This window comes from Panthera leo, chromosome C1, assembly GCF_018350215.1.
Source record: "Panthera leo isolate Ple1 chromosome C1, P.leo_Ple1_pat1.1, whole genome shotgun sequence".
NCBI classification, from domain to species: Eukaryota; Metazoa; Chordata; class Mammalia; order Carnivora; family Felidae; genus Panthera; species Panthera leo.
This window is the reverse complement of record NC_056686.1, coordinates 220,113,506-220,137,865: the sequence shown is the minus strand read 5'-3', so window position 1 is coordinate 220,137,865 and position 24,360 is coordinate 220,113,506. Positions and strand designations below refer to the sequence as shown.

Sequence of the window (24,360 nt, the reverse complement as noted above, 5' to 3'; positions counted from 1 at the left end):
CTGACTGCCCACACCAATGGCGGGAAGTGTCGGTCCTGGTAATTCCGAAGAATTCTGGTTTGGACAATTTCCAGACATTCTGCTGTCATCTGTCATTCCTTTCAGAGAAGCAGGAGCGTGAGCTTCACACCCTGAGCACTCGCCAGAGACCCCGGCCCTCGAATGGACCGAATGAGGGCGTAAAACTGAGGGCTTAGCGGAACCCCTGCGGACCCACCTGCCCAGCTGCACGCATTCTTCTCACTCTTGGGCTGAGGGTGAGCGGGGAGCCCAGCCCCTTCCTGCGGCCCCCAGTCCTGTTTGCAGGGCTCCTCCCTTCACACAGCCGGCTCCTCCCCCTCTGCCCCGGGGAGCCGCAGGGCAGCAGCCCCTTCTCCGGGGGAGTGTGTCCCAGGTCCGTGGCTGCCCTTCCTTCCAACACTGCCTGCGGCGCTGCAGGCTCGCCCCGGGTGGCACTTGCGTTCTGCCTCTTTGACAGGGCCCTGCTGGCCCTCTGGTACCTCATTATCAACTTTCTTCCTAGTTAATAACCCTGGCTCTTAAATTCCTCTGCTCACGTCTCTGGTGTGGCTTCTGTCTCTGACATGAGCATTTAGCAAGCAGGGAGACCAGGAGCCCTGAGTCATAAAGACGTTAGAGGTTTGGGCTAAAAACAACTATGGCAGCAAGTGTTTGCAGACCAGCCACTTCATGCCAGGTGCTGAGCCAAGCAGCTGCCATCAGTCCCCTGGTGGCCCCAGACGTGGAGCAACTTGCCGGGCCACACAGAGACCCCGCCCGGTTTTCCAGTCCCTGTAGTGACGGTCCCCTGGGCCACCACCGATAACCCATTGCGTGGAGCACTGAGAGAAACAGCCTGTATTGAGAGCCCTACTGACCTCCAGGAGCTCACAGCCAGCCGCAACCCTCAGCCACGTGGCAAGGAGAGAAAGGACACAGAGCTGTCTGGGTACCAACCAAAGCCCTGAGTCCAGGAGGTCAGAACCTTCCTGTACGTAAAAAAATTTTTAATGTTTTATTTATTTTTGAGAAAGAGAGAGAAACAGTGCTCGAGCAGGGGAGGGGCCGAGAGAGGGGGAGACACAGAATCCGAAGCAGGCTCCAAGCTCTGAGCTGTCAGCACAGAACCTGATGCGGGGCTCGAACTCAGGAACCGCGAGATCATGACCTGAGCCAAAGTTGGACGCTCAACAGACTGACCCACCCAGGCTCCCCCTTCCTGTACATTTTAGTGTAGCTCATTTCTTTTCTTTGTGATCCCACATTCTCCATACCTTCTAACAAGGCTAACACGGACACGTGACTTACACACCACAGTCTAATTTGTGTTAGGATGAGAAACATCCCCCACGCAACCCTTAAAAAAGTCTTCTTTGGTTGACAGTACTAAGTTCGAAGCAAAAAGCATTAGTGGTGAAGCAAGGAGCAAGCAGCCAGGAGACATGTAGACCCATGGAAGGGAACTAGGGTTCAAAAAGAAACCTGCATATCTGTGTCTATGGACAGTTCAACAAATGGTGCTGGGAACACTAGATGTCCACGTGGGAAAGAATGGAGTGGGACCCCTACCTCACACCACACATAAAAATGAACTAAAAATGGATCAAATCTAAATATAAGAGCTGAGGGGAGCCTGGGTAGCTCAGTTGGTTGAGCGTCTGACTTTGGCTCAGGACATGATCTCACTGTTCGTGAGTTGGAGCCCCACATCGGGCCATCTGCTGTCAACATGGAGTCCACTTTGGATCCTCTGTCTGTAACCTCCCCTGCTCATGCTCTCTCTCAAAAATAAATAAACATTAACAAATATAAGAGCTGAAACACAGAAAGCTTCTAGAAGAAAACACAGACGTATATTTTCACACTGTGGACTGGGCAGTGATGTCTCAGCTGTGACACCTAAAGCACAAGCAACCCAAGAGAGAATAGGTAAATTGGATTTCGTGAAAATCAAAAATCTCTGGGGGCGCCTGGGTAGCTCAGTCGGTTAAGCATCCAACTCCCACTCAGGTCATGATCTCACAGTCCGTGAGTTCGAGCCCCGTGTCGGGCTCTGTGCTGCCAGCTTGGAGCTTGGAGCCCCATTCGGATTCTGTGTCTCCCTCTCTCTGCCCCTCCCCCACTCACACTCACTCTCTCTCAAAAGTAAATAAACATTAAAAAACATTTAAAAAAATAAATAAAAAAAAATTAAGAAATCCCTAAAAACAAAACCCAACACCTTCTGTGCTGTGATACCATCGAGAAAGTGAAAAAACACCCCACAAAATGGGAGGGCATATTTGCAAATCCTATTCTGGTAAGTGTCTGGTATCCAGAACAGATACAGAATCTCACAACTCAACAGCAAAAAGACAACCCGGGTGGAGAAGAGGATCTGAAGTGGCATTTCACCAAAGAAGGCACACAAATGGCCAACAAACACACAACAAAAAACTTGGCATCCGCTGTGTGAGCAACGCAAATCGCAACCACGGTGAGACACCCTGTGTAGCAGCCCGACGCCTAGACTCACAGGGACAAGGTACAGGGAAACCGGAATCCCAACACACCCCTGGTGGGAACGTAAAGCTGTCTGGTAACTCTGAAAGACTTTGGAAAACTGGCAGTTTCTCAAAAGGTTAAACCCAGTTCCCATACAACCCAGCAGTTGCACCCCTGAGTGTCTACCCAGGAGAACTGGAAACGTGTTCACAGATGGACCTGTGTGGCAGGGACAGATGTTCACAGCGGTGTTGCTCACGGTCCCCGTTAGGGGGAGCAGCCCAAGAGTCCACCAGCAGATGAACGGATCCAGAGAGTATGCTGTATGCAGAGAACAGAATTTACAGCCACAGAAGTGAGTGAGGCCCTGACGTGCTACAACATGAACCCGAAAGCATGATGCTCAGTGAAAGAAGCCAGACGCAAAGGCCACACAGTGATTCCACTTAGAGGAAACGTCCAGAAGAGGCAAATGCACGGAAAGTGGATCAGTAGCTGCCGTGGATTGGGGACGGGGGAGGGGAGCGGCTAACAGGTACAGGGTTTCTTTCACGGGGGATGAAAATGTTCTAGAATTAGCGATGATGATTGCACAACCTTGTGGATACCCTAAAGACCACTGGACTGTACACTTTGGAAAGATGAATTCTGCAGTATGTGACTCATGTCTCAATTACACGCAACGAAGTGAAAAAGAACGAGGCTGGAGGCATCACAATCCCAGATGTCAAGATACACCACAAAGAGTTGTCATCAAAACAGTGTGGTACCGGCACAAACACAGACACATAGAGCAGTGGAGCAGAATAGAGCCCGGAGATAAACCCATGATTATATGGCCAATTAACCTTTGACAAAAGGTGCAAGGATATACAGCGGGGAAAAGACGGTCTCTTCAACAAACAGTGCCGGGAAAACTGGACTACTTTCTCACACCATACACAAAAATAAGTTTGAAATGGACTAAAGACCTAAATGTGAGGCCTGAAACCATAAAAATCCTAGAAGAGGTAACTTCAGAATAATTTCTCTGACATTGGCCTTAGCAACATCTTTCTAGATATCTCTCTTGAGGCAAGGGAAACATAAGCAAAACTAAACTATTAGGACTACATCAAAATAAGTTTTTGCATAGCAAAGGAAACAGCAAAACAAAAAGGCAACTACTGAATGGGAGAACATATTTGCAAATGACATATCTGAGAAAGGATTAGTATCGAAAATATGTAAAAACTTACACAACTCAACATGAAAAAATAATCCGAGGTACGAACAGAAATTTCTCCAAAGAAGACATCCTCATGGCCAACAGACACATGAAAAGATGCTCAATGTCACTCATCACTAGGGAAGTGCAAATGGAAACCACAAGATATTACCTCACACCTGTTGGAATGACTTAAAAACACAAGAAACAATAGGTGTTGATGAGGATGTGGAGAAACGGGACCCCTCGTGCACTGCTGGTGGGAGTGCAAACTGGTGCAGCCACTCTGGAGAACAGTGTGGAGGTTCCTCAAAAAATTGAAAATAGAACTACCCTACGACCCAGTAATTCCACTATGGTTATTTACCCAAAGAATATGGAAACACTACTTGAAAAGATACCTGCACTTCTAAGTTCACTACGGCATCATCTACAATAGCCCAGATATAAAAGCAACCCAAGTCCACTGACCGATGAATGGATAAAGAAGGCGTGGTGTATAGATAAGATGGGGTATTACTCAGCCATAAAAAAGAATGAAATCTTGCCATTTGCAAACACGTGGATGGATCTAGAGAATATCATGCTAAGCGAAAGAAGTCAGAGAATGACAAATACCATATGATCTCACTCGTACGTAGAATTTAAGAAACAAATGAAAAAAAACAAAAGAGAGAGACAACCCCTCCCCCCCCCAACGACTCTTACCTATAGAGAACACACTGGTAGTTCCCAGAGGGGAGGTGGGTGGGCAGATGGGTAAAACAGGTGAGGGGGATTGAGAGCCCACTCACCGTGAGGAGCACAGAACCATCACTGTATTGCACACACGAAGCTAACACAACAATGTATTGTCAACTACACTGGATAAAAACCAAACAATTAGGTGACCATCTCAAAAAACTTCCTCGAAGTCACTCACCCTGCCGGGAGTGATGAGATTCTCTATGCCGACCAAGTCCCGCTGCAGCTCTGTCAGCTTCTGGAGGTTTTCCAGCCGGGCAAGGCTGTGCTGGAGTGTGGAGGTCATCTCTGTGATGGCCTGGAGGGCATCTGTGAGGAGAGACCCCTCAGTACAGGCACCGGGGAAGGTGGGCATGGAAGGAACCCTCCACCCACACCTCTGCAACAGGAACTGGCATTTTATTATTTTTTTTTAATTTTTTTTTTTAACGTTTTATTTATTTTTGAGACAGAGAGAGACAGAGCATGAACGGGGGAGGGTCAGAGAGAGAGGGAGACACAGAATCGGAAGCAGGCTCCAGGCTCTGAGCCATCAGCCCAGAGCCCGACGCGGGGCTCGAACTCACGGACCGCGAGATCGTGACCTGAGCTGAAGTCGGCCGCTTAACCGACTGAGCCACCCAGGCGCCCCTGGAACTGGCATTTTAAAAGGCAGTTTTAACCCAAGGAACATTCTACTCCCAAGTCCTCACGGGACTGCCGTCCATGGTTTGCAACTGCCAGGGACAGCACGTGGGGGTCCCTGCAGATGCCTCGAAATTTGGACCTGTTCCGTCCAAACCACTGACTAGCTAACGCTCCGGCTTGGAAAACAGGAAGAATGGTCTTTGTGAATAATTGCCGTTCTGGGCACAGCCGTATTTGTTTTTTACGGAGAACTAGCTACTGTAGTTGAAAGGTGAATAATTCGCATCTTCAAAACCTTTGTCCTTTTTCTCCTTGAATCGAGAAACGCATGCCAATCTTGTAGTTCCGGTACAGATATGAAGGTTTATCATCAGGACGGGAAATTCATTCAGACAAAGCACAAAAGCAGCCACGGAGGGTGGCCTTCACCACACAGCCCTGACCAGGCCACACCGGGAGCAGCCGCTTGGCCAGAGCAGAGTGGCCACATTTCGTTTCCTCTTGGGGACGGCTCGGAGAAGCTTCCACCCTCCCGCCAGAACCTCCGCTGACAGCCTGGCCACTGCCTGGTGCGCCCAAGGGGCACAGCGGGAGCCGTCTGCACCCTCAGCTCCGCCCCTGCAAGTCGGTTGCTCCCAGCGGGGTGCCCACCCCTGCCTCACAGCTTTAAGAGGATCAAATCGGATAAGAAAGCGCGTGCTTTGATGAGCCACTCCTCCGGAGGAACCGCTGGGAGAGCCCCAGGGACGGTGCACGGCCCTGAGCGCCTGCCGCATCCGGCCTTGCTGTGCTGCAGGGCTCCCGTTGAGTCTGGACGCGGGGGCACACGGATGCTTGCTTTGCTCTGCCGGTGCACCGCGGGCTGCCTCGCTGGTGTCCCTCGCTCTCAGACGCCTTGTGTGCATGGAGCACAGGGCTGGAACGTGGGCTCGCACTGCACCTTTGTTGGCTGTGGAAGCTGGGGACACGTGTCTGACCTACTGCCAAACTGATGTCCCCAGGCCCACCTGTGCCTGAGTCTCCACAGAATCACAGTGATGTCGAGGGATCAGACACACACGTGTGGCCCCAAGCCAGTGCCAGGCAGCGCCCTCAGGAAACCCTTACTGAATGAAAGATAAAATAACAACACAAGGGGCTCCCGGGTGGCTCAGTCAGTTAAACGCCTGACATCAGCTCAGGTCATGATCTCGCGGTCTGTGAGTTCGAGCCCCGCGTCGGGCTCTGTGCTGACAGTTCAGAGCCTGGAGCCTGCTTTGCATTCTGTGCCTCCCTCTCTCTGATCCTCTCCTGCTCACACTCTGTGTGTGTGTCTCTCTCTCTCAAAAATAAATAAACATTAACAAAATAAAAATAAAAAAACACAACGCAAGCCTCAATCTAAAGTGATCCCCTTTTGCCCAACAGGTTCAAGGAAGCCCTGGAGGTCGGGGCACATGTGGGAAGGGGCCCTGACCGCTGCTGTCAGCTAAGCATGTGTTTCGTCCATGGCTTTCCCAGTGCTCTAGAGATGGCCAGGCTCTGAGGCAAACCCATCCAGGCTGTCGGGTTATCAACACTGTGTCATGTTAACAATTCACACAGCACGTTCAGACACGCCACCTTGCTGGGTTTTTGCATCAGCAAAACCCCAGCCCTCTCATGCATCAGCCCCGGGATGGGTTCCACCAAGTGGGAAGCCGGTGGTAGCGAGCGGGCCCCACCCCTCCGCTTGCACTAGCCTCCCTGTCGTGTCCTGGAGCCCGGGCCTCCCCTGCCGGCACCGCCCACCCCACGGCCAACGGACTTTTATAAACGCTCTGTACTTGTATCACCCTAAATGTGCTTGCGAGGATTTCCCACAATTTTGTCCTTTTATCGAGCAGAAAGCCCTTGCTTTTGGAATGAAGAGGAAGGGAGATGTCAGTGTCCTATGACACATTAGAAAGTATCTTATTTACTCCCTTCAGGACTAGGTGGGGACCAGCTAAATAATCTTTCATCTTCCAATGACAGTAGGGGACTCGCACAAAGGCTGGCACCAGAAGTGCACAACTAGAGGTCGTCTGTAGGCTTAAAAGCTCTGGGTTTATGCTCCTTTGTCCCTTTAACACAAATAAAAATGACCAAGCTCATTAATATCAGAAGCTTCTAATGGGCCATGCTGGCTCAAATGCTTGACTTTTAGAGCCAAGGCTTCAAGGCCAGAAAGGGTCACTCTGAGAGCTGCTCTCTACCGGCAGTGGACTTGGGTGAGGGGGGGGAACCCCTCACAGCAGGAGGCCGCTGTGACTTTGCGAGGCGATCGGAGTCCTTCCCTACACTGCGCAGACGTGCAGAGAAGAGCCCTGCCCTGGAGTGGCAGAGCTAAAGGACAGGCACCCACCTCTCCGGCAGCGGGGCGGGCGGGGAGGGGACTGCGGCCGGACCAGCCCTCCCAGGGGGGAAGCCACGCACTCCCCAGTTCCCAGTAAGAAAGCCAGCATGCTGCCCTGTAGCCGGGCCTCTGGCACCCGTCCACACCGGCGCCGGCACGCGGCCAACACCAGCTCCGGGCCGCACCGGCTCCTGCGTGTCCGGCCCACACTCACCACGGCAGTCCGCGTAGTCATGGTGCCCGGGGTCATAGTGCCCGCACAGCCGGCTGAGCAGCAGGCGGTAGTGCACCAGCCGCTGGATGGGCTTCAGCAGGAACGCATTCAGGGGCAAGTAGCAGACTTTCTGGAGCTCAAACTCTTTGTACACCGTCTCCAGCTTCTTAAAGCGTTTGGTGGCCTTTTCCAGTTCCGTCAGGACTTCATCGTGCCTTTGGAAGTAGCTGGTGAACTCCTGTTGAGGCATAAAAGGGAGGGCCTCAGGTTAGGAGGGCGGGAGAGGGGGGCCCGCGCGGACAGCCTGGTCAGCCGGAAATCTCAATGGGGCAAGACAGAAAGAACGGCCGGTGCGCGTGCGACCAGACGGCCCTCGGACGGAGCGCGGGGCTCAGCCACAGGGTCACCACCACGTGTGGTGAGGGCACACGGGGTGTCAGCCCCACTTTACAGATGAAGGGCTGGGGCTGAGAGGGCCGTAACCTGCGCCACACGACACGGTGGTGCTGGGCGGCAGGGAAACAGACCAAGCTCCCCTCTGCCCTCAGCCCCGCAGGGGCCGTAGGTCCCAGCCACGTGCAGAGCAGAGCGGGTGTTCGAGCCACTTGTTGGAGTGGGAGTGATCACTCCTGATATTCTTACAGCACAAATCAAAGCACACACGTATGGATTCTGAGTATTATACAGATAATCCCAGCCAGTCCCTCTCTACCTTCTAGAAGGTTTCAATATTAAATCAGTTCGTTTTACTAATGTTACACATAACGTCTGTGGTACGATAACCTCAGACAGATTTGTGTGTATTTTGATTTTAAATTTGTGCAAGTGCTTTTGGGATAGAAATGACGAATTTGCTACCTGGCTCAGAAAACCAAACAAGTCTCAGGGTAAGAGAAGGCGCTCCGAGCAGGGCTCTCTGAAGACAGAACTGAGGGATCTGTGGGCCCCCCAGGCTGCTAGGAGCGGGGCCTACAATATGTCAGGAGTCTGGCTGGACTGGGTGGAAGGCAGGACGGGCCTGGGATGGAGGCGGCGGGCAGCCCAGCGAGTGGGCATGAGGGCTTGCAAGCCCAGGGCAGTACGAGTGGGTTTGAGTCCCCGGGCAGGATGCCGCGGGGCTGCTCCAGGATGAGCCTGTGGGTGGGGCCCCTGTCCCAGGTGTGTTTAGCCAGAGTAAGACCCCCGAACAGCGAAAGCACGGCTGGCCCCATTGTCTTCCGCACCGGTGCCAACCGGTCCTAATGAGAAGACGTGCTGCTTCCGCCATGTTGCTGACCTTGGCTCCCCAGAGGCGCTCTGGACTTTCCTTGGCACATTCCCTTCAGGGAGCTCTAACGCGTCTGAGGGAAAAAACCGGAACTATAAGCCGGCAGACCTGTGTGCAAAGACCCACTGCCAGCCTAGACATGTTCTGCACATCCTACGGCAGCTGGTGAGCTCAGCAAGGACAGCAACAACTACACGGGTCAACTAGGGGCTGATGTCCCGCTGTGGATCGTGGATCAGCAGGCGTCAGGAGCGCCAGCCCTCAGCACGCTACTCCCTCTCAGGCTGTCCTGAGGGAACACTGCTCTAAGGGAAATGCTGTCCTTAGGGGAAGGGTGTCTGAGGAGAATGATGTCCTGATGTCCTGAAGAGGAAACTGCACTAAGGGGACCCTGTCTTTAGGGTCTGCAGTCTTTTTTCAAAAAAATTTTTAGGGGCACCTGGGTGGCTCAGTCGGTTGAGCGTCTCATTCAGGTCATGATCTCGCGGTTCGTGAGTTCAAGCCCCGTGTCAGGCTCTGTGCTGACAGCTTAGAGTCTGGAGCCTGCTTCTGTGTCTCCCTCTGTCTCTCTCTGCCCCTCCCCACTCGTGCTTGCTCTCTCTTTCTCTCTCTCAAAAATAAACAAACATTAAAAAAAACTTTAAAAAAATGAAGTAAAAAAAATTTTAAGTGTATTTATTTTGAGAGAGACAGAAACAGCGCGAGTGGGGGAGGGACAGAGAGGGACAGAATCCCAAGAAGGCTTCGTGCTGCCAGCACAGAGCCTGACCCGGTGCTCGAACTCATGAAACCTCGAGATCATGACCTGAGCTGAAACCAAGAGTTGACTTATAACTGACTGGGCAACCCAGGCATCCCGAGGTTTTGCAGCCCTGAGGGAAAAGCTATCCTGAAGGGAATGGTGACCTGAGAACCCTGATCTGAAGGGAATTTCATCCTGACTTTTGTGTCACTCTAAGGTGAAAACTGCCCAGAAGGAAAGGCTACTATGAAGAAAACTTTGTCCTGAGCAAAATGCTGCCCTGAGGGGAACACTGCTGTGAGGGGAAAAATGACCTGAGGGGAAAACCGTCCTGAGGTGAACGCTTTCTGAGGGAAAACTCTGAGGTGAACACTATCCTGAGGAGAAAACTCCCCTGGAAAAAGCTGTCCTGAGGGGATAAATGACCTGAGGTGAATTCTGTCCTCAGGCAAACACTATCCTGAGGGAAAAACTGTTCTGAGGCGAACACTGTCCAGTCCTGAGGGGAACGCTGTCCTGAGGGGAATGCAGTCTGGTCCTGAGGGGAAAGCTGTCCTGAGGGGAAGGCTGTCTGAGGAGGACACTGTCCTAAGGGGAACGCTATCCTGAGGGGAACACTGTCCAGTCCTGAGGGGAAGGCTGTCCTGAGGGGAAGGCTGTCCTGAGGGGAATGCAGTCTGGTCCTGAGGGGAAGGCTGTCCTGAGGGGAACACTGTCCAGTCCTGAGGGGAACGCTGTCCTGAGGGGAACACTGTCCAGTCCTGAGGGGAATGCTGTCCTGAGGGGAATGCAGTCCAGTCCTGAGGGGAACGCTGTCCTGAGGGGAATGCAGTCTGGTCCTGAGGGGAAGGCTGTCCTGAGGGGAAAGCTTCCCCGAGGGGAAAGCTGTGTTGAGGGGATAACCGCTCTGAGGGAATGCTGCTCTGAGGGCAACGCTGAGGGCGCACTGTCATCTGCTAGGTATGGAGTTATCGCACCCACACGTGGTACCTTTAACTGATGCATGTTCCTGAGCAGGATGTCCCCGATTCGTTGATGGCCGCCTGTGGAATGGGCACTGGAAGACCCTTCCCTGGAGTAGACAGAGATGGACAAATATGGTCAAAACCTCGTTAAAACTTGCGAGCTGTACTTTGATGCTCGTGCGCCCGGCTGTCCTAGTCTTAGAATGGCAGTGAGATGCTTCCAGGTGGGAGGCCCATATTTGACAGAAGACGGTAACGAGGCAAAAAAGTGGATGTACCTTTACTTCATTCTCTCTTACGGAAAAGGAAGAATAAAAGTGGCTGTTGTTACAGGTCTACCCCTCCCACAAGTTTGAAAAATATGCTTCGACCAAACAATGGTTCTTGCGAGTTAGTGTCTGAAGCTGGGAATTTCCCGAGGGCAGCGATACAGCTACACCGGCGGAGCTGGCCGTGTGGGGGTCCAGGGCAGGGGCCGCCCGAGTGTGCAGGGTGTTACCAGAGTGCCAGCCTCTGCTCCACCTCACGCAGGAAGCCTCTGTGGAACTCGTAGATGGGGTCTATGTTGGAGAAGAGCAGGGTCATCAGATCTGCAGGCATGGCGTCCTCCTTGACCACCGCACTGCGGAACCACTGCGGGAAGAGCTCAGGGTGACCAAGGAACCTCGCCCCTGATGGTCTGTAGCCCCAGGACACACGGCACCCATCCCAGATTCCCCATTGTTCAAATCAGTGCTACAGCTGTCCTCTTGGCCCATCGCCCAATTCTTTTCACAACATACGAAAACAGTTCTGGGTGAAAAGCTTCAAATGGATACTAGTTTTACAAAAAAACTTGGACTCACTGTTCTGACTCTATTCTTAGACAGGCTTGAAGGCAAACATGTTTAATAGAACATAAACATGTACATCTCATGCTGGCCAAGAGCTACTTCTCAGGAGAGATCCTCTATTTCTGGTGTCGATTATATTAAAGAAGACAAAGTAACAAAGGATTTAGGTTTCATACCACAGTGAGAACTTCTAAATCCTTCAGGTATGTTCGTTCTGTAGCGAGAATCTCCTTGGCTATGAAATAGGCCTCATCTGCTGCCATGCTCTGCAAGAGGCACAGACAGTGTGAGCGTGTGTCTGTCGGCCACGTCGCCCACGCTCACAGCTCTCGCTTTCTTCTGTCCAAGCTGACATCATTGTGCGCTTTTCATCTGTAATTCCTGACGGGATTTACTTGTGAGTCCAAACACAAGCCCAGATGGATCTCCTTTACATGGTTTTCCCATTTTATGTTATTTTTTTGGAGGGAGAAAAAAAAAATCACTGTTCAAACATCAACATGTTTTGAAGCTTATTGCTGGTTTTGTAATGAAATTATTGTTCTGGTATCGCTGCCAGGGGTGTAGCTGGTTAACAGATACATGTGTCTGTATACACGCATGTATGTGACTAGAAACGATTAAGTTGAACTCACAAAAAAGTCATTACAGTTGCCAAACATTCTAACTGTGCCCAATGTCAGAGCACCAGGCCGGCTAACACGCTTTGAGTGCAGGGCCAGAAATGACCCCGCCCTGGGAGCTCCGAATTCTCCGTCCTCACGGCCTCTGCCTGACTCTCAGGTGCCGGCAGCCAAATCAGCAGGGAGGGGACCCGAGAGCAGGAAGGGCTGCCGCAGGCCCCCTGGGAACCTGGGCCACACCACACCCAGCTCTCGGCAGGCCAGCAAAGGACAGGCCGCATGCCCCCACGTGGGTGGCCCTGCTCAGCCCTGTGGGGCTCCTCCACACCATGGGCACCTCAGGTAGCCGCCTCTGTCAAGGTCCGGCTCGAAGGTCCCTCCTCCGTCCTGTCCCACCTGGCTGACACCCTGCTCTGTTCTATCCCTGCACGCTCCCCTGTAGCTCCCCCACCCGGCCGAGGACTTCTCTAGGGCTGGCTGTCCCTGAGGCCACCGAGCAAACACCTACAGAGCACATACCAACGGCACACAGGCACCGGGGACTCGCCCAGGAGTAGAGGCCCCCGCGCTGGAGCGACAGCAGTGGGAGGAAGGGCAGAGCGGGGAGGGTGGAGGCCGGAGGTGTGCGGCGGCCGCAGCCCCTGCCGGCAGAGACGGGGGGTCGGGTAGTGGGAGACCGGCTGGAGGTCAAGGATGGGGGGGACGGGCAAGAGACAGGTGAGCTGGTTACTGGTGGGGGAGGCAGGGCGTCTCTGGGGCCTACTGGAGCTCATTGGGAGGGGCTCGGATGCCGCGCCAAGAGCAGCATGGGGGGCTGGGGCCTGGCAGAAGGCTCCGTCCGTAGTGGGGAGGGGAGCAGCAGGACCCGGAAAGAGTCTCCTGGTCACGTTCTGGTGTGGGTAGAGGTCCAAGGGACAGAGGAGACAAAGCTGACTGTAATTTTGGGTCCAGGCCCAGGGACAAAGCTGCCATCCCCGAGGTGACAGGTTTGGGGAGGAAGGTGAGGAGTCGGGTTTGCACGAGTCTGGGATGGGCTTTCGACGCCGGCGAGAAGCTGACAGGGGAGGCTGGGCTAGAGGCTGCTGTTTGGGGGCCCCTCTCCTCCCTGTGCCCCCGCCCCCACGTGAAGTTGACCAGAGGTTGCCATGTTCCCACGGTGACAACACAGTCTCATGCCTCCTGTGTGCCCCGGAGACCACCGATTTGGCCGTGACCTCTCCACCCACAGGGACTACTCCCCGCGGCCCACTCTTTCCAAATAGTCAACAGCTGCTCTGTCCCAGCAGCCCCGGTGAGCCTGCTCTGCGGTCACACAACACCGGGGTCCCAGCAGCATCTCCTTGGAGTGCCCACCCCTTGTTCCTAGAGCTCCAGACCCCCTCCCTGCAGAGTGGCAACCTCTGTGGCTCTTCAATTCTTTCTGGGCTTTGTGCTATTGAAACATGACTTTCCAAATCCTGATTCAGTCCAGTCTCTTTGACACACCCCATCTGCACCTGAGCTCGAAGTGCCCAGCAAGCTCTCGGGGGCCAGAGCCGAGGAGGAGGCCCACGTTCCCCGTCTGCAGCCTCTGCCCACCCCCATGCGGCCAAGTGTCCCTGATCCTGGACACCTCCACCTGCACGCTGTCGGCCCGGGGGTTCTGGGTGGGGGGTCCGGGGCAGGCAAGCTGGCTTCCTACCCACATTTCCTTTGTGTGGGGTCCCAAGCAGTGCCTTAGCCCTGAGTGCGATCCTGCAGAAGCAGGGTCACCCTGAGGTTCCAGACCGACTCCTCTTCTGTGGGGGATGAAAGTACCCACAGAGAAATGCTCAGAAACACAGCCACGGCAGTGTCACTGATTAGCTCACCATCACGTCACAGGCGCCACCAGTTGGTGACGGGACACAGGGGTGTGGCAGTCAGGCCAGCCTGCCTGTGTACCGAGGGTGGTCCGCAGGTTTCCAATGCAGTGAAAAACCTCTTAGGGAAACTCCCAGGGGAGCAAAAGCCCGGCCAGCCTGGCTGCAGATCAGCGGGGCTGGGACGGCACCACCCCGGGAGGACGGCGTACTTTCTGCCCAGCCCTGCCACCTGTCCTCACAGGAAGCAGCCCAAGAGCCCCAGGCAGGGAGTGCCCCACAAAGCACCTCAGTCTTCGTCCCTCCCGAATACTGTCAGTCCTCAAGGATTTCTATCGGAAAGGGGGAGAAACAGCCAGTTGAGTGGGACACACTGGCGAGGAGGGACGCCAGGAAACAAGTGGGCGGGTTGCTCCCCACGGAGGGGGAGTCCGGCAGTCAGAGGCAAACGCAGAAGCCCCTCCCAGCGCTTAGCCGCTGCTGAGGCCCTGCCAGGGAGTCCTCGTGGGTCTGTGGCCCATGTGTCTTAGCGCCGGCCTGTGGGCTGGCCGTGGGCAGCACTGAGGAAAGTGCCCAGGGACAGGAGAGGAGGCAGGGGAGCTGTGGGGCAGGGCCTGGGGTCCCCAGGTGCAGGGCCCAGACATGGCTCTGCGAGCCTGTGGTGGGGCTCCCAGGTTCCATCTCTGAGGCCTGGTCTGGATGGGAAGGCCACGGCCACCCACTGGGAATCCGGCCGGTGACCCTCGGGCGGTACAAGTCTCCCTACAGAACCACCTAAAGGATGACTATTTTTGTAGTGCGGAAAAGTAACAAAACAAAATTTAGTTTTTTATGCAGCTTTCCAGCCATTCTGTTTATGCACCAAAGCAACAGTGAGCCAAACAGATAATTGTTAGGTTTGCAAAATCAATAAATAAAAACACCCCAAGCCAACAGTCTTGCTGCTGAACCGGGTTCGAGGGACCAGAGTGACCTCTGCCAGGCAGCCCGATGTGAACAGAGGACTGAGGGGTGGGGACTGTGAGCCCTGCCCCCGGGGCCGGGGTCCTGGGATCCCTGCCCTTGCCAGGCGCCCAACGGCACATCCCGTCTTCCGGTTCAGGACCTGCTCTCTCTGACAGGGGCCCCGGGAAGGAGTGTGTGCTGAGGCCTCGCCAGGCCTCCGACTGGTCGACCCCACTTCTCGAGGAATCTCCCGCATCCCACGCATGGCATCCCTCGGCACAACTTCAGGATGAAACCCACGGCCTGACAAGGTGTTCTCCACGACAGCCCTCCCACGTGACAGGCACCTGTGAGGCAGGGTCCCACCTGCTGGCAGCCCAGTTGAGCCTGGCTTCCTTCCAGCTTGCTCCTCGGGGACCCTACTCTACACAGGGGGACAGGTGCCCTCTGGGCCACCACAGTCCACCACCCGTTATTTCAACCACTCTCTTCCCCAAGCCTCCAGCTGCCTGGCCCCTTTGTCCTCCCTTGTGTGCCCGCCCACAGAGCTGCCTGGCCATGACCACCTGGTCTATGCTGCTGCTCGGGTGCAGGGGGGGGCGGGGGGCACAGGCCAGGAGGGTGGGGGTGGCCACGCAGCAGGTGCCACTGCCTCCGGCCAATGCCTCATCCTCGAGTTGGGGCTCTCCGACCTGCCGGCCTCCTGTCCCTGAGAGCAAAGAGAAACCTGTGGGCATCCCCTCAACTTTCCACCGCAAACCCCACACAACCCTCCTCCTGTGCTATCACGCCCCCTCGTGTGGACCCCACCCCACCTGGTCACTCCTTCAGAACCCACTCATCCACGAGACCAACAAGATGGGGGTTCCTGGTCACCCTCCCAATCACCCGATCGTTTGAGAGAGTGCCCAACAAGGGAGGGAGGGCAGGAGGCTAAGTCCCCCAAGGCCCTACCACTCCCACCACGTCCCCACTCGAAGCCCCCAGGTGCCAGGAACGGCCATTAAATGAATAAGGAAGCCTGCCTGTGCGCAAAGGCGGCCGAAGAGTCCCCAGTGACGTGCAGCTCTAGGGACAGATTTCACTGGGCGAGCCAGCCCCCTGGGACAGAGCTCGCCCTGGGCCCCCCAGGCTTCCCCGCAAACCAGGCCCACCAGCAGCTAGCCTCTTGCTGGGGCGGCGCCCACCTTGTGTTTTGGCTCCTCCTCGCCGTCCGTCCTGGCTCCGCCAGCGTCGCTAAGGACAGGGCTCAGGAGGGGGAACAAGCCCTGTTCAGCTGGGCCCAGAGTCACCTGAGAGGCAGGGCTCAGGCTCAGCGGGCTCTTCCGGGCGGAGGGAGAAGGCTGAGGACCGTCCACGGAAAGGCCTGCAATTGAATGGGGCGGGGGATGGAGCAAGAAATGAGAAAGGGCCGCCACGTCGGCCAGACACCACAGTTCTTACCGTGCTTTAGCCAACGTTAGCCTAACGCTACCACCGGGCACCTTCTGGGAGGCATGTAAACAAAGCCTCTATCAGGTGCAATTCTCAATATGACAGAAAGCGAAACGGACACAGGTTGGTGGCCGGTCGACCCGATTTCAGAGACCAACCACAGGTGGTTCGGACACCCCAGGGCTCTGAGTTTCTGGGGTTTTTTCTCGGTTCTAGACAAGATGCAACTGTGACGAGAATAAGCAGCACAAGGCCTGCGAAGCAGAAGGCACACCCTGAGTAGGGCGCTTCTGTGCGCACGTTAACGGAAGGCGGACTGCGGAGCTTAGACGGAAGGTACCGACCTGGTGCTAACGAATCTGAAAAACAAAAGTGTGCTTTAAGGTCGAGCTCCTCACTTAATCGTTCGTTAAAAAAACTGGATCATGTACTCATCATACTGTTTTCTACTTCCTTGAATTTTTTATTAACGAGGATCTTATATTGGTTTTCTAGATTCATACCACAACAGTAACTACTACTATTTTTCTTCTTAAAACAGGGTTTGCTTGGAACTGGGCGGAGGCCAAAGCGTGGCCGAGTCCTAAGAGGGCTGACGAGGCATGCCCCATCACACGTTTTGCAACACAGGAATTCTGTTATCAAGAGACCTTCAAGTCTGAAAGGGTTATTTCTAATGTTTTTCTATGGGAAATCAGTCAGCTACTGAATGGCAACTTTTGAAGGTATCCTTAAAGCAGAGTTGTAGGTAAGAAATCGAACCAGTTTAGAAGCTATTTATAATTGAAATTTACCTCAGGTTTACAAATGGGCGTTTTAGCTCTCATGCTACCATTACTCCTGACTGTGGCTAAGTGGGCTTATGGAATGCGGGCACCTAAGTGACTTGGCCAGGACCCCTGGTGCCTCCCCACCCCACCTCAGCCCATCCACCATGGGCTTCAAAACGAGATCCTCTTACACCGTAGACAGAGACTTCAAAAGCAGTCACCTATAGTGACCAGCTAATAAAACCAAACCTTGGCTTATTTGACCTCAAACATGCACGTGTGCAGGCAGGTTAGTGCAGAGGGCTGCCCGGAGGGCCGGGTGAACATGGCACCAGGGAGCCCTGGGGCGCGGCCGGCAGGCTTGATTTTCACATTGACAAAGGTGGAGTTCTGGAAGGCTGCTGGTGCTGGCGGGGTCTCGCCCAGGGAGGGGGTCCCGCCTTGGAGGGGAGCTACCAATGCTATGAGGGCAGAACTGTCCTGTGGGCCTCTCACCACGACGGAGAGTGAAAACAAGCAAACATTCACTGACCGAGAAAACCTGGACGCTGTAAGAGCATGAAATTATTAATCAAATCAGAACGTGCTTTTATTCAACATTAATTTAAACAAATTAGAATTTGCTTTTATTACACATTTAAAACATGCTAAAGCAACCTTGAAATCACATGGGCTTCCTTCGTGCCCTACCCACGTGCAGGAGCCTAGTCACTTCTGAAGGGATCAGATGGGGTCGAGGGCTCTGCCGGCCCCTGTGGTGTGGAGGACCCCTACGAGGGAAAGCGGCGTTTCCAAAGATGAGCTATTTTAGGACTCCTATCCAAAACCCTTTTTGTCTCAAGCAAGCTCAGAACTGTGTCGGGAGATACTTTTACACACAGGAGAATCCACAAAAAAGTCTAGAATCTCCTAGCAACGTACCTTATTTTTCACAACTGTACTGTTCAAAGTGTGAGAACTGAGATATTTCATACTCATTGGTTATGAAAATAAGGTAAGTCCACTGCTCCGCTCTGCCCCCCGCCCCGCCCCATGCCCTGCGCAGCGCCTCCCTCAAAGATGGGTGGTCCTACCACAAGGGCATAGTGGATAGTTTCCCAGAAAGTCACTGTGAACTTGACTTCATGTTTAAACAGCAGAAGGTGACGTTGGAGGAGGTGGTCCTCCCTGAAGTGTCATGGATGGGTGCCATGACTCGTGGGGTCGGGCTGGTCGGGCCATCAAACTAGAGAATGCGGCTTCCAATACACGGCCCTTCTGATGAACTTGTGAGAGGAACCACCCTTCCAGGAAGGACCGCTCATTTGGAATAAAGCATGCGGTTCCAGGGAGGGTACGAGCCGTCATTTGATATTATCACTGTGGACACTTACTTGACAAAAGTCGTCACCTCACAATTTAGTGAATAGATTAAAAAGTACCACAAACTGCTATTAAACACCTGTTTTTATTAAATCTGTCAGCTACATCGAAACAGAAGTCATACCTACTTCAAATTATGTGAACGCAGATCCTGCACGACAAAGCAAATCTGTTAGGAGACACTTTTTCAAGCAAGTGGCAGTGAGCACGGAACCCGTCTACACCGCTGCTGGAGGCTGCTGGAGTGGGCGCCACGGCTCCATGCCCTACCCTGTGTGGGTCAGCCTTAGTGCTGCATCTGAGGCCACCAACGCGTACACTGCACACGGAGAACACAGGCGTGGGCTGTGGCTCTGTGGTGTGTCCTTCCGGAGCGACAGAAGCCAGTGGTGTCCACGGCCTGCTGCTCTGGACCCTGTGTTGACAGCGCGCAAGGGCACTAACGTTAGAAGCTCCTCGCCGTAGCAAACCCTGTCATCGCTGACATACCAGGATGCAGGTCTGAGGGATTTTTAAAATGCTAAACCGTCGTTTCAGATACCACGGAACACATTTAGGCTTAACGGACACGGAAAGAGTCTTCAATATTTGTGAAAACAGACTCCCGTGTCCGAGGTCCTCTACGGAAAAACCGCGAGAGTACTATTCTGAGTGACAGGGTCCCTACCATCGATCTACTCAGACACAAAGGTGGTGCTCTACCGTGTCACCGCAGCATCAAGAATGACCGGTTCCGGGGCACCTGGTGGCTCAGCTGCTTAAACGTCCAACTCCTGGTTTCGGCTCAGGTCAGGACTTTACGGTTTGCGAGTTCGAGCCCCATGTCCGTGCTATCAGCACAGCCTGCTTGGATTCTCTTTCTCTGCCCTTCCCCGGCTCACACGCTCTCAAAATAAACTTTCAAAAGAAAAAAAAAAGAACGACCGATGCTTTTACTTGTGCGTGAGGAGTTTTCAGAAATTCTTCCATTTCCAGCATCAAATGATTTGAAATTGATAGACAAAACTGATAGCTATGTTCTACTGAGCTCCTCATTCCTGCTGGAGTGGCTCCGCGCTGTCCACCCAGTGTTCAAGACAGCTCTGCACTCAAAGGGCCAACGTACAAGGTTTGATTACCTTTGAAGACACACATTTAAAACATTTCAAACTGCCAACAGTAAGCAACTCTGACAGGTGATGTTCTTTATTTCCAAAAATTTCTAACTATTTTTCTTGTAATTTTTGAAATGTCATTTTAAAAAGCACAGTATTATACTTCTGTGATCATCTTCACTTTATCCATCTAACTAGCTGGGGAGAGGTAACAGCACAGAGCAAAATTTAGGCTTATTTTCATTTCATACCTTTGAATTCTTTTTCAAAACCCTGTAATGAACTCTCTTGAAAATTCTGCCTAAGGTGGAAGAAGAATCAAGGTTCGGTTTGGAAAATACAAGGTCAAGTCTGAAGGTTAATATGATAGCAAGAAAGTAAGATCTAGAAACTCCTTTCGTTTGAAAAATGGATCATTAATCCCATAAATGGAAAAGGCTAAACTGTACAGAGAATTCAGGTAAATGTGAGCATCACAGGTTAGCAGAAAACTACTTCTGGCTCTGCTTTTGGACTAGGATGTCGGGGGTCACTTTTACACAAAATCTGGCTCAAAAATAAGAGTGGAAGGAAAATGGCGGGCGCATGGGGCACAAACACCAGCTCGTCACCCGCCGTGTTACCGCCAAACGTCAGAGGAGGGCTGACTTGTGCCGTACCTTTCCACGGCGCTGTGGTGCTCACCCACAAGGCTGTGGGCCGGTGCCTGGCACAGGGGGACCTCAGGGTGTGGATGTGGCTGTGGTGACCTGAAGTGAAGAGGGAGATGCCATCGTGCATTGTCAATCTTTTCTTTTGTTCTAAATAAACAGGACTCTTTCCCTGTTAAAGAAAACAGGTATTGTGGCCTACAACACAGTCACATTTTGGGCATCTGCAGGGGTGAGGTCTCTTGCGTGTGGTCCAGGGTGCCCTGCATCTGGGTTCTAACGGAGGACACGGGTCTTCTGAACCCACTGCAGCATCGGGGACAAGGTACCCACAACCAACTATTCAAAAAAAAAAAAAAAAAAAAAAAAAACCCACAAAAAAGCCTGTATGTGATGTTGTTAGGAAACAAATGTAACCGAGATTGACATAATTCAGCAATAAAAGTCAGACGGTCTTCACCCTTCTAACCAGTCATCCTAGAGATGAGATGGAAAAGAGAAAGCTTTGAGCAGTTTCTTGAAATCTGGATTTGTTAATGACACACCTTCTGGGACCCACGTGTCGCGGGAGGGAAGGACTTCCTGTGGCACACCAACCCTCTGAGTGGGGAAGGGACCACCCACGCGGGTTGTGGGGTGTGTGCCAAGGTGCTTTTCTAGAAGGCTGCTGCTGCTGCCACGGCCCCCCGGTTCCGGCCACACCAGGCGCCAGGCACCGCGAAGCCCCAGGGAGGAGACCGGCAGCCGCTCCCTCCCAGGGGCCCGTGTTGCTCAGAGCACCAGGAGGGAGAGGTGAGAGCAGCATCCGCCAAGCTCCAGGACCCAGTGCGGGGGGCTGCACAGGGGCGGGCGGCTCCGTGGGGGCAGCAAGAGCTCGTGTTGGCCAGAGGGGAAACTCAAGTTCAGACTCTGTGTAGCTGTTGTGCTTTGGGTCGGGGACTTCACAGGGTTCCAGCTGACTCGGGGAAGAAAAGGCACAACGTTCTCACCTTCAGAATTAAGAAGCCAGCAGCAGGTGTTTTGCGTGCAGTCTAAGCCTAAGGACCACGTGTTTGTCCCCAATGCTGCAGACAGCGCCACCCGAGAGGTGCGGTGCGGGGCCCCGAGCAGCAGGCCACGGCCCCCCAAGTCCGCCTGCAAGTCCGCCTGCACGCTGGCCGCACCCGTCAGGCCCTGAGACAGAGTGACCCCTGCGAAAGTGCACGGCACCCTCCCCTGCTGGCCTTCCAGAGGGCCGCCTGTCCACACCTGAAGCAAGCCCGCCAAGGTGCCTATTCGCTGCTCAGAAGCCTACGAAGTGAAAGAGGCGCCAGTGAAGAGGTTGTAGAAACAAGATGTAGCTGTTCCAGAGATTCGTTTAATACGCGAGACCATCTTTAACATATATAAACGAAAACTATAAAAAAAGGAGAGGGAAAGGAAGCTAAAAATCCCATTTAAAAGTTCATAGTAAATATTTCCTTATTTTATTGAATAAACAATTAAGTTCTGAATTAGTACATATCTGTGAATTTATAAATGGCAATTTCAGTGGAAAACAAATTCTGTTAAGTACCACAAAGGAGGCAACATCCATGTTTTCTTTAGAGAATGAATGAATTAAGTGCGTCAGGAAGTACCGGTTCCTTTCCTCTGCATTTCCTAGGGGAAAGTAGACGTTTTTAGGCCAAAGATAGCACTTTGGGACCTCACAGCACAGCCACCAGACCTCACAGAGGGGCCAACCAGGCCACCTGCACTCCAGCCAGCTGTGACAAGCTCTGTAACTCCAGGACAAGGGCCAAAGAAAAACCCTGGCAGCGTGACTCCATGCCTTGAGAACACACACTGAAATTCTCAATTCTCAACTGTACGCGCCTGGAGAAGGTTAACATTTTTGTCTGTGAAGTAATTGTTCTAGAAATGGATTTCTTTTTTGATGTTCCGTGAACCAGGAGGGAATGGTACCTTGAAGACACAGGCACTGGCATCAAATGTCACACAAACACATGGCTCATGGGGAGATGGCCCACGTGCCGGGTGGGTCCTACGTGACTGCAGCCATGACACGAGGGGCGCTCGTGGTGACTCATGTGGGGCGGCAGGTGGAGGAGATCGTCACTCAAAATCCACGTATGTCCACACAGGACCCAGTTAGAAAGGACTTTGCAAACAACTATGATGAACAGATGTACAGGTTTCCCTGTGAGCTTTTTGATGTCCTATTTTTATTGTCCATCCATCTACCATTACTGCTATTTCTAAAATGTGTGTTGTCACATACAAGGTACTGTGATGAGGTTGTGTGGTGACAGATGGCGGCCACCCTCACAGCAAGCACACCCGATGCCCAGACTCGTCCAGTCACTGTTGTACAACTGACACTAACGTGACATCGTGTGTCGATGACACAACACACTTTGTTAACTGGAAAAGGGGATCCTGACCTAACTCCATACTCAGGGAATTCCCTTGGAATACAGAAAAGGCACACAACCAGACCTAGGACTCATAAAGTTACACAGCACACACCATTACCTATTTGAGTGCGGTCAATCTTGCTAACCTGAAACTTTACTATTAGACTTTAGATACTCATATATTGGTGTATGTAAAATACTGGACTTTGGAAACTTAAATACAAAAATAGACTTGATAACTAATATAAATAAATATTCTGCCTCAAGCAGGTGTACTCTCAGAGGTGGACTTCATGGAGGTAACAGGCACTGTCTATGGCCCCAACACTCCCGTCTGTGATGGGGCTGGTGGGTGCCCTCCTGTCGGAGGTCAGGCCCGCATCTGGCCAAGGCGGGCAGCACATAAAAGGAGAAAACCGTTTACGCTGCAGGCACTTTTCAACTACACACTCTCAGCAAAGTGGCCACTGACATAAGAAGTGCCGGTTACAACTCTGCACGGCTCACTCAGGTACGAACAGCCATCCTGTGATCCAGGAATAAGGGACCACCCTCCCAAGACGGCCTCGTGCCCATGAGGACTTCCAGAGAAAAGATGATCGTGATCAACGGTCATAAACAAACAAAAGGAAGACCCAACGACGCTTCAGGAAGTACTGTCGCTCAATCCGAACTGCTCCAGACATTTTAATATTTGTGGTAAAGCAGCTCTTACTAAGATAAAACAGAACAAGGTCACTGCCTGAACTATCTGCTACAAGCAGAAAGGACATAATTTGTAGCAGGAAGCGTCCTTCGGGCTCACCTTCCCCGGGTTTCTAAAGAACTCCCTATGTGTGGGGTGACGACCCACCCGGAAGCAAAGGGGGTTGGTGGAGACATGAATGGCAGGCGCCTCCAAGGAGAGCCACGACTGGTTTCCAAGTCACTGACTTCACTAGAAAGGGAGACCTGCCAACCTAAACATAGCATGAGCACTCTGGAAGAGAAAAGCTCTTATACATTTCTCCAGATCTTGCCAAAAAGCTAAACCTGAATCTGAACATAACAGCTGTCCCAGTGGTGTCCACAGAGCGTCTGGGACTGGGCTCGTTTCTCAGCCGTGCTGCCCCACGTGCTGATGGCACAGAGGTGCCAGCCTCGTGGGGCTGCGGGACGAGGGCTGGTGGGTGAGGGCACGTGCTCAGCGGTCCGCACGTCTCGGGGCTCAGCCCCCAGAGAATCAGGGGAAGGGCAGACAGGTGACGGCATAGGCAGGGGCGCGAGCCAGGACCAGGGGCCTGGCTCCTCCTACAAGTCACTGGCACGAAGTGGGTCTTGTCAACGAGAGAAGGTGGAAGAGCGGTCACAGCCACATGTGTTGAGCAGAGTGTGTTTAGAGCCGGATCTGAACAAATCAGGTATTAACAGGCCCTTCAGGCACCAGGGCAAATTCAAGTACATCCCTGGTACTGGAGGATACCACAGGGTTATTGAGGATACCACGGGGTTATTAAGTTTGCATGACTGTCTGTGGCCCCATGAGAGAAGGGGTCACGTTTCAGAGATGCACGTAGACATTCTGAGGAAAGGCATCGGCATGTCAAGGGCCCACAAGAAAATATTAGAGCACCAAACGCGGAGAAGGAAAAGGGGCAGACGGCACAGGCACGGTCGGACTCTGGTAACGCTGAGTGGGGTGGCAACGGGGGTATGTCTACTCCCTTTTCTGCTTTTGTGTATTTTGAAAACATTCTAAATAAAAAGCTAAAAAATCAAGTCTAGAAAATGAAGGTTCACCGGGGAAACAGAACTCCTTTACAG

The 24,360-nt window shown here is 53.0% G+C and overlaps 1 protein-coding gene across 9 annotated transcripts in view; it reads right to left on the bottom strand.

Annotated features, from left to right (window-relative positions):
• FARP2 (FERM, ARH/RhoGEF and pleckstrin domain protein 2) overlaps positions 1 to 24,360 on the bottom strand; it is a 104,591-nt gene that overhangs the window by 8,486 nt on the left and 71,745 nt on the right. For 7 of the 9 annotated variants that reach the window (XM_042950835.1, XM_042950838.1, XM_042950836.1 and 4 more), the window contains 7 exons: positions 16,627 to 16,641; positions 16,036 to 16,214; positions 11,616 to 11,705; positions 11,106 to 11,239; positions 10,632 to 10,713; positions 7,633 to 7,870; positions 4,614 to 4,744 (listed from right to left, as the gene is read on the bottom strand). In XM_042950835.1, coding sequence (XP_042806769.1) covers positions 4,614 to 4,744; positions 7,633 to 7,870; positions 10,632 to 10,713; positions 11,106 to 11,239; positions 11,616 to 11,705; positions 16,036 to 16,214; positions 16,627 to 16,641 — 869 coding nt within the window. The remainder of the gene's footprint in view (positions 1 to 4,613; positions 4,745 to 7,632; positions 7,871 to 10,631; positions 10,714 to 11,105; positions 11,240 to 11,615; positions 11,706 to 16,035; positions 16,215 to 16,626; positions 16,642 to 24,360) is intronic. The other 2 variants (XM_042950839.1, XM_042950842.1) reach the window with 1 other exon arrangement.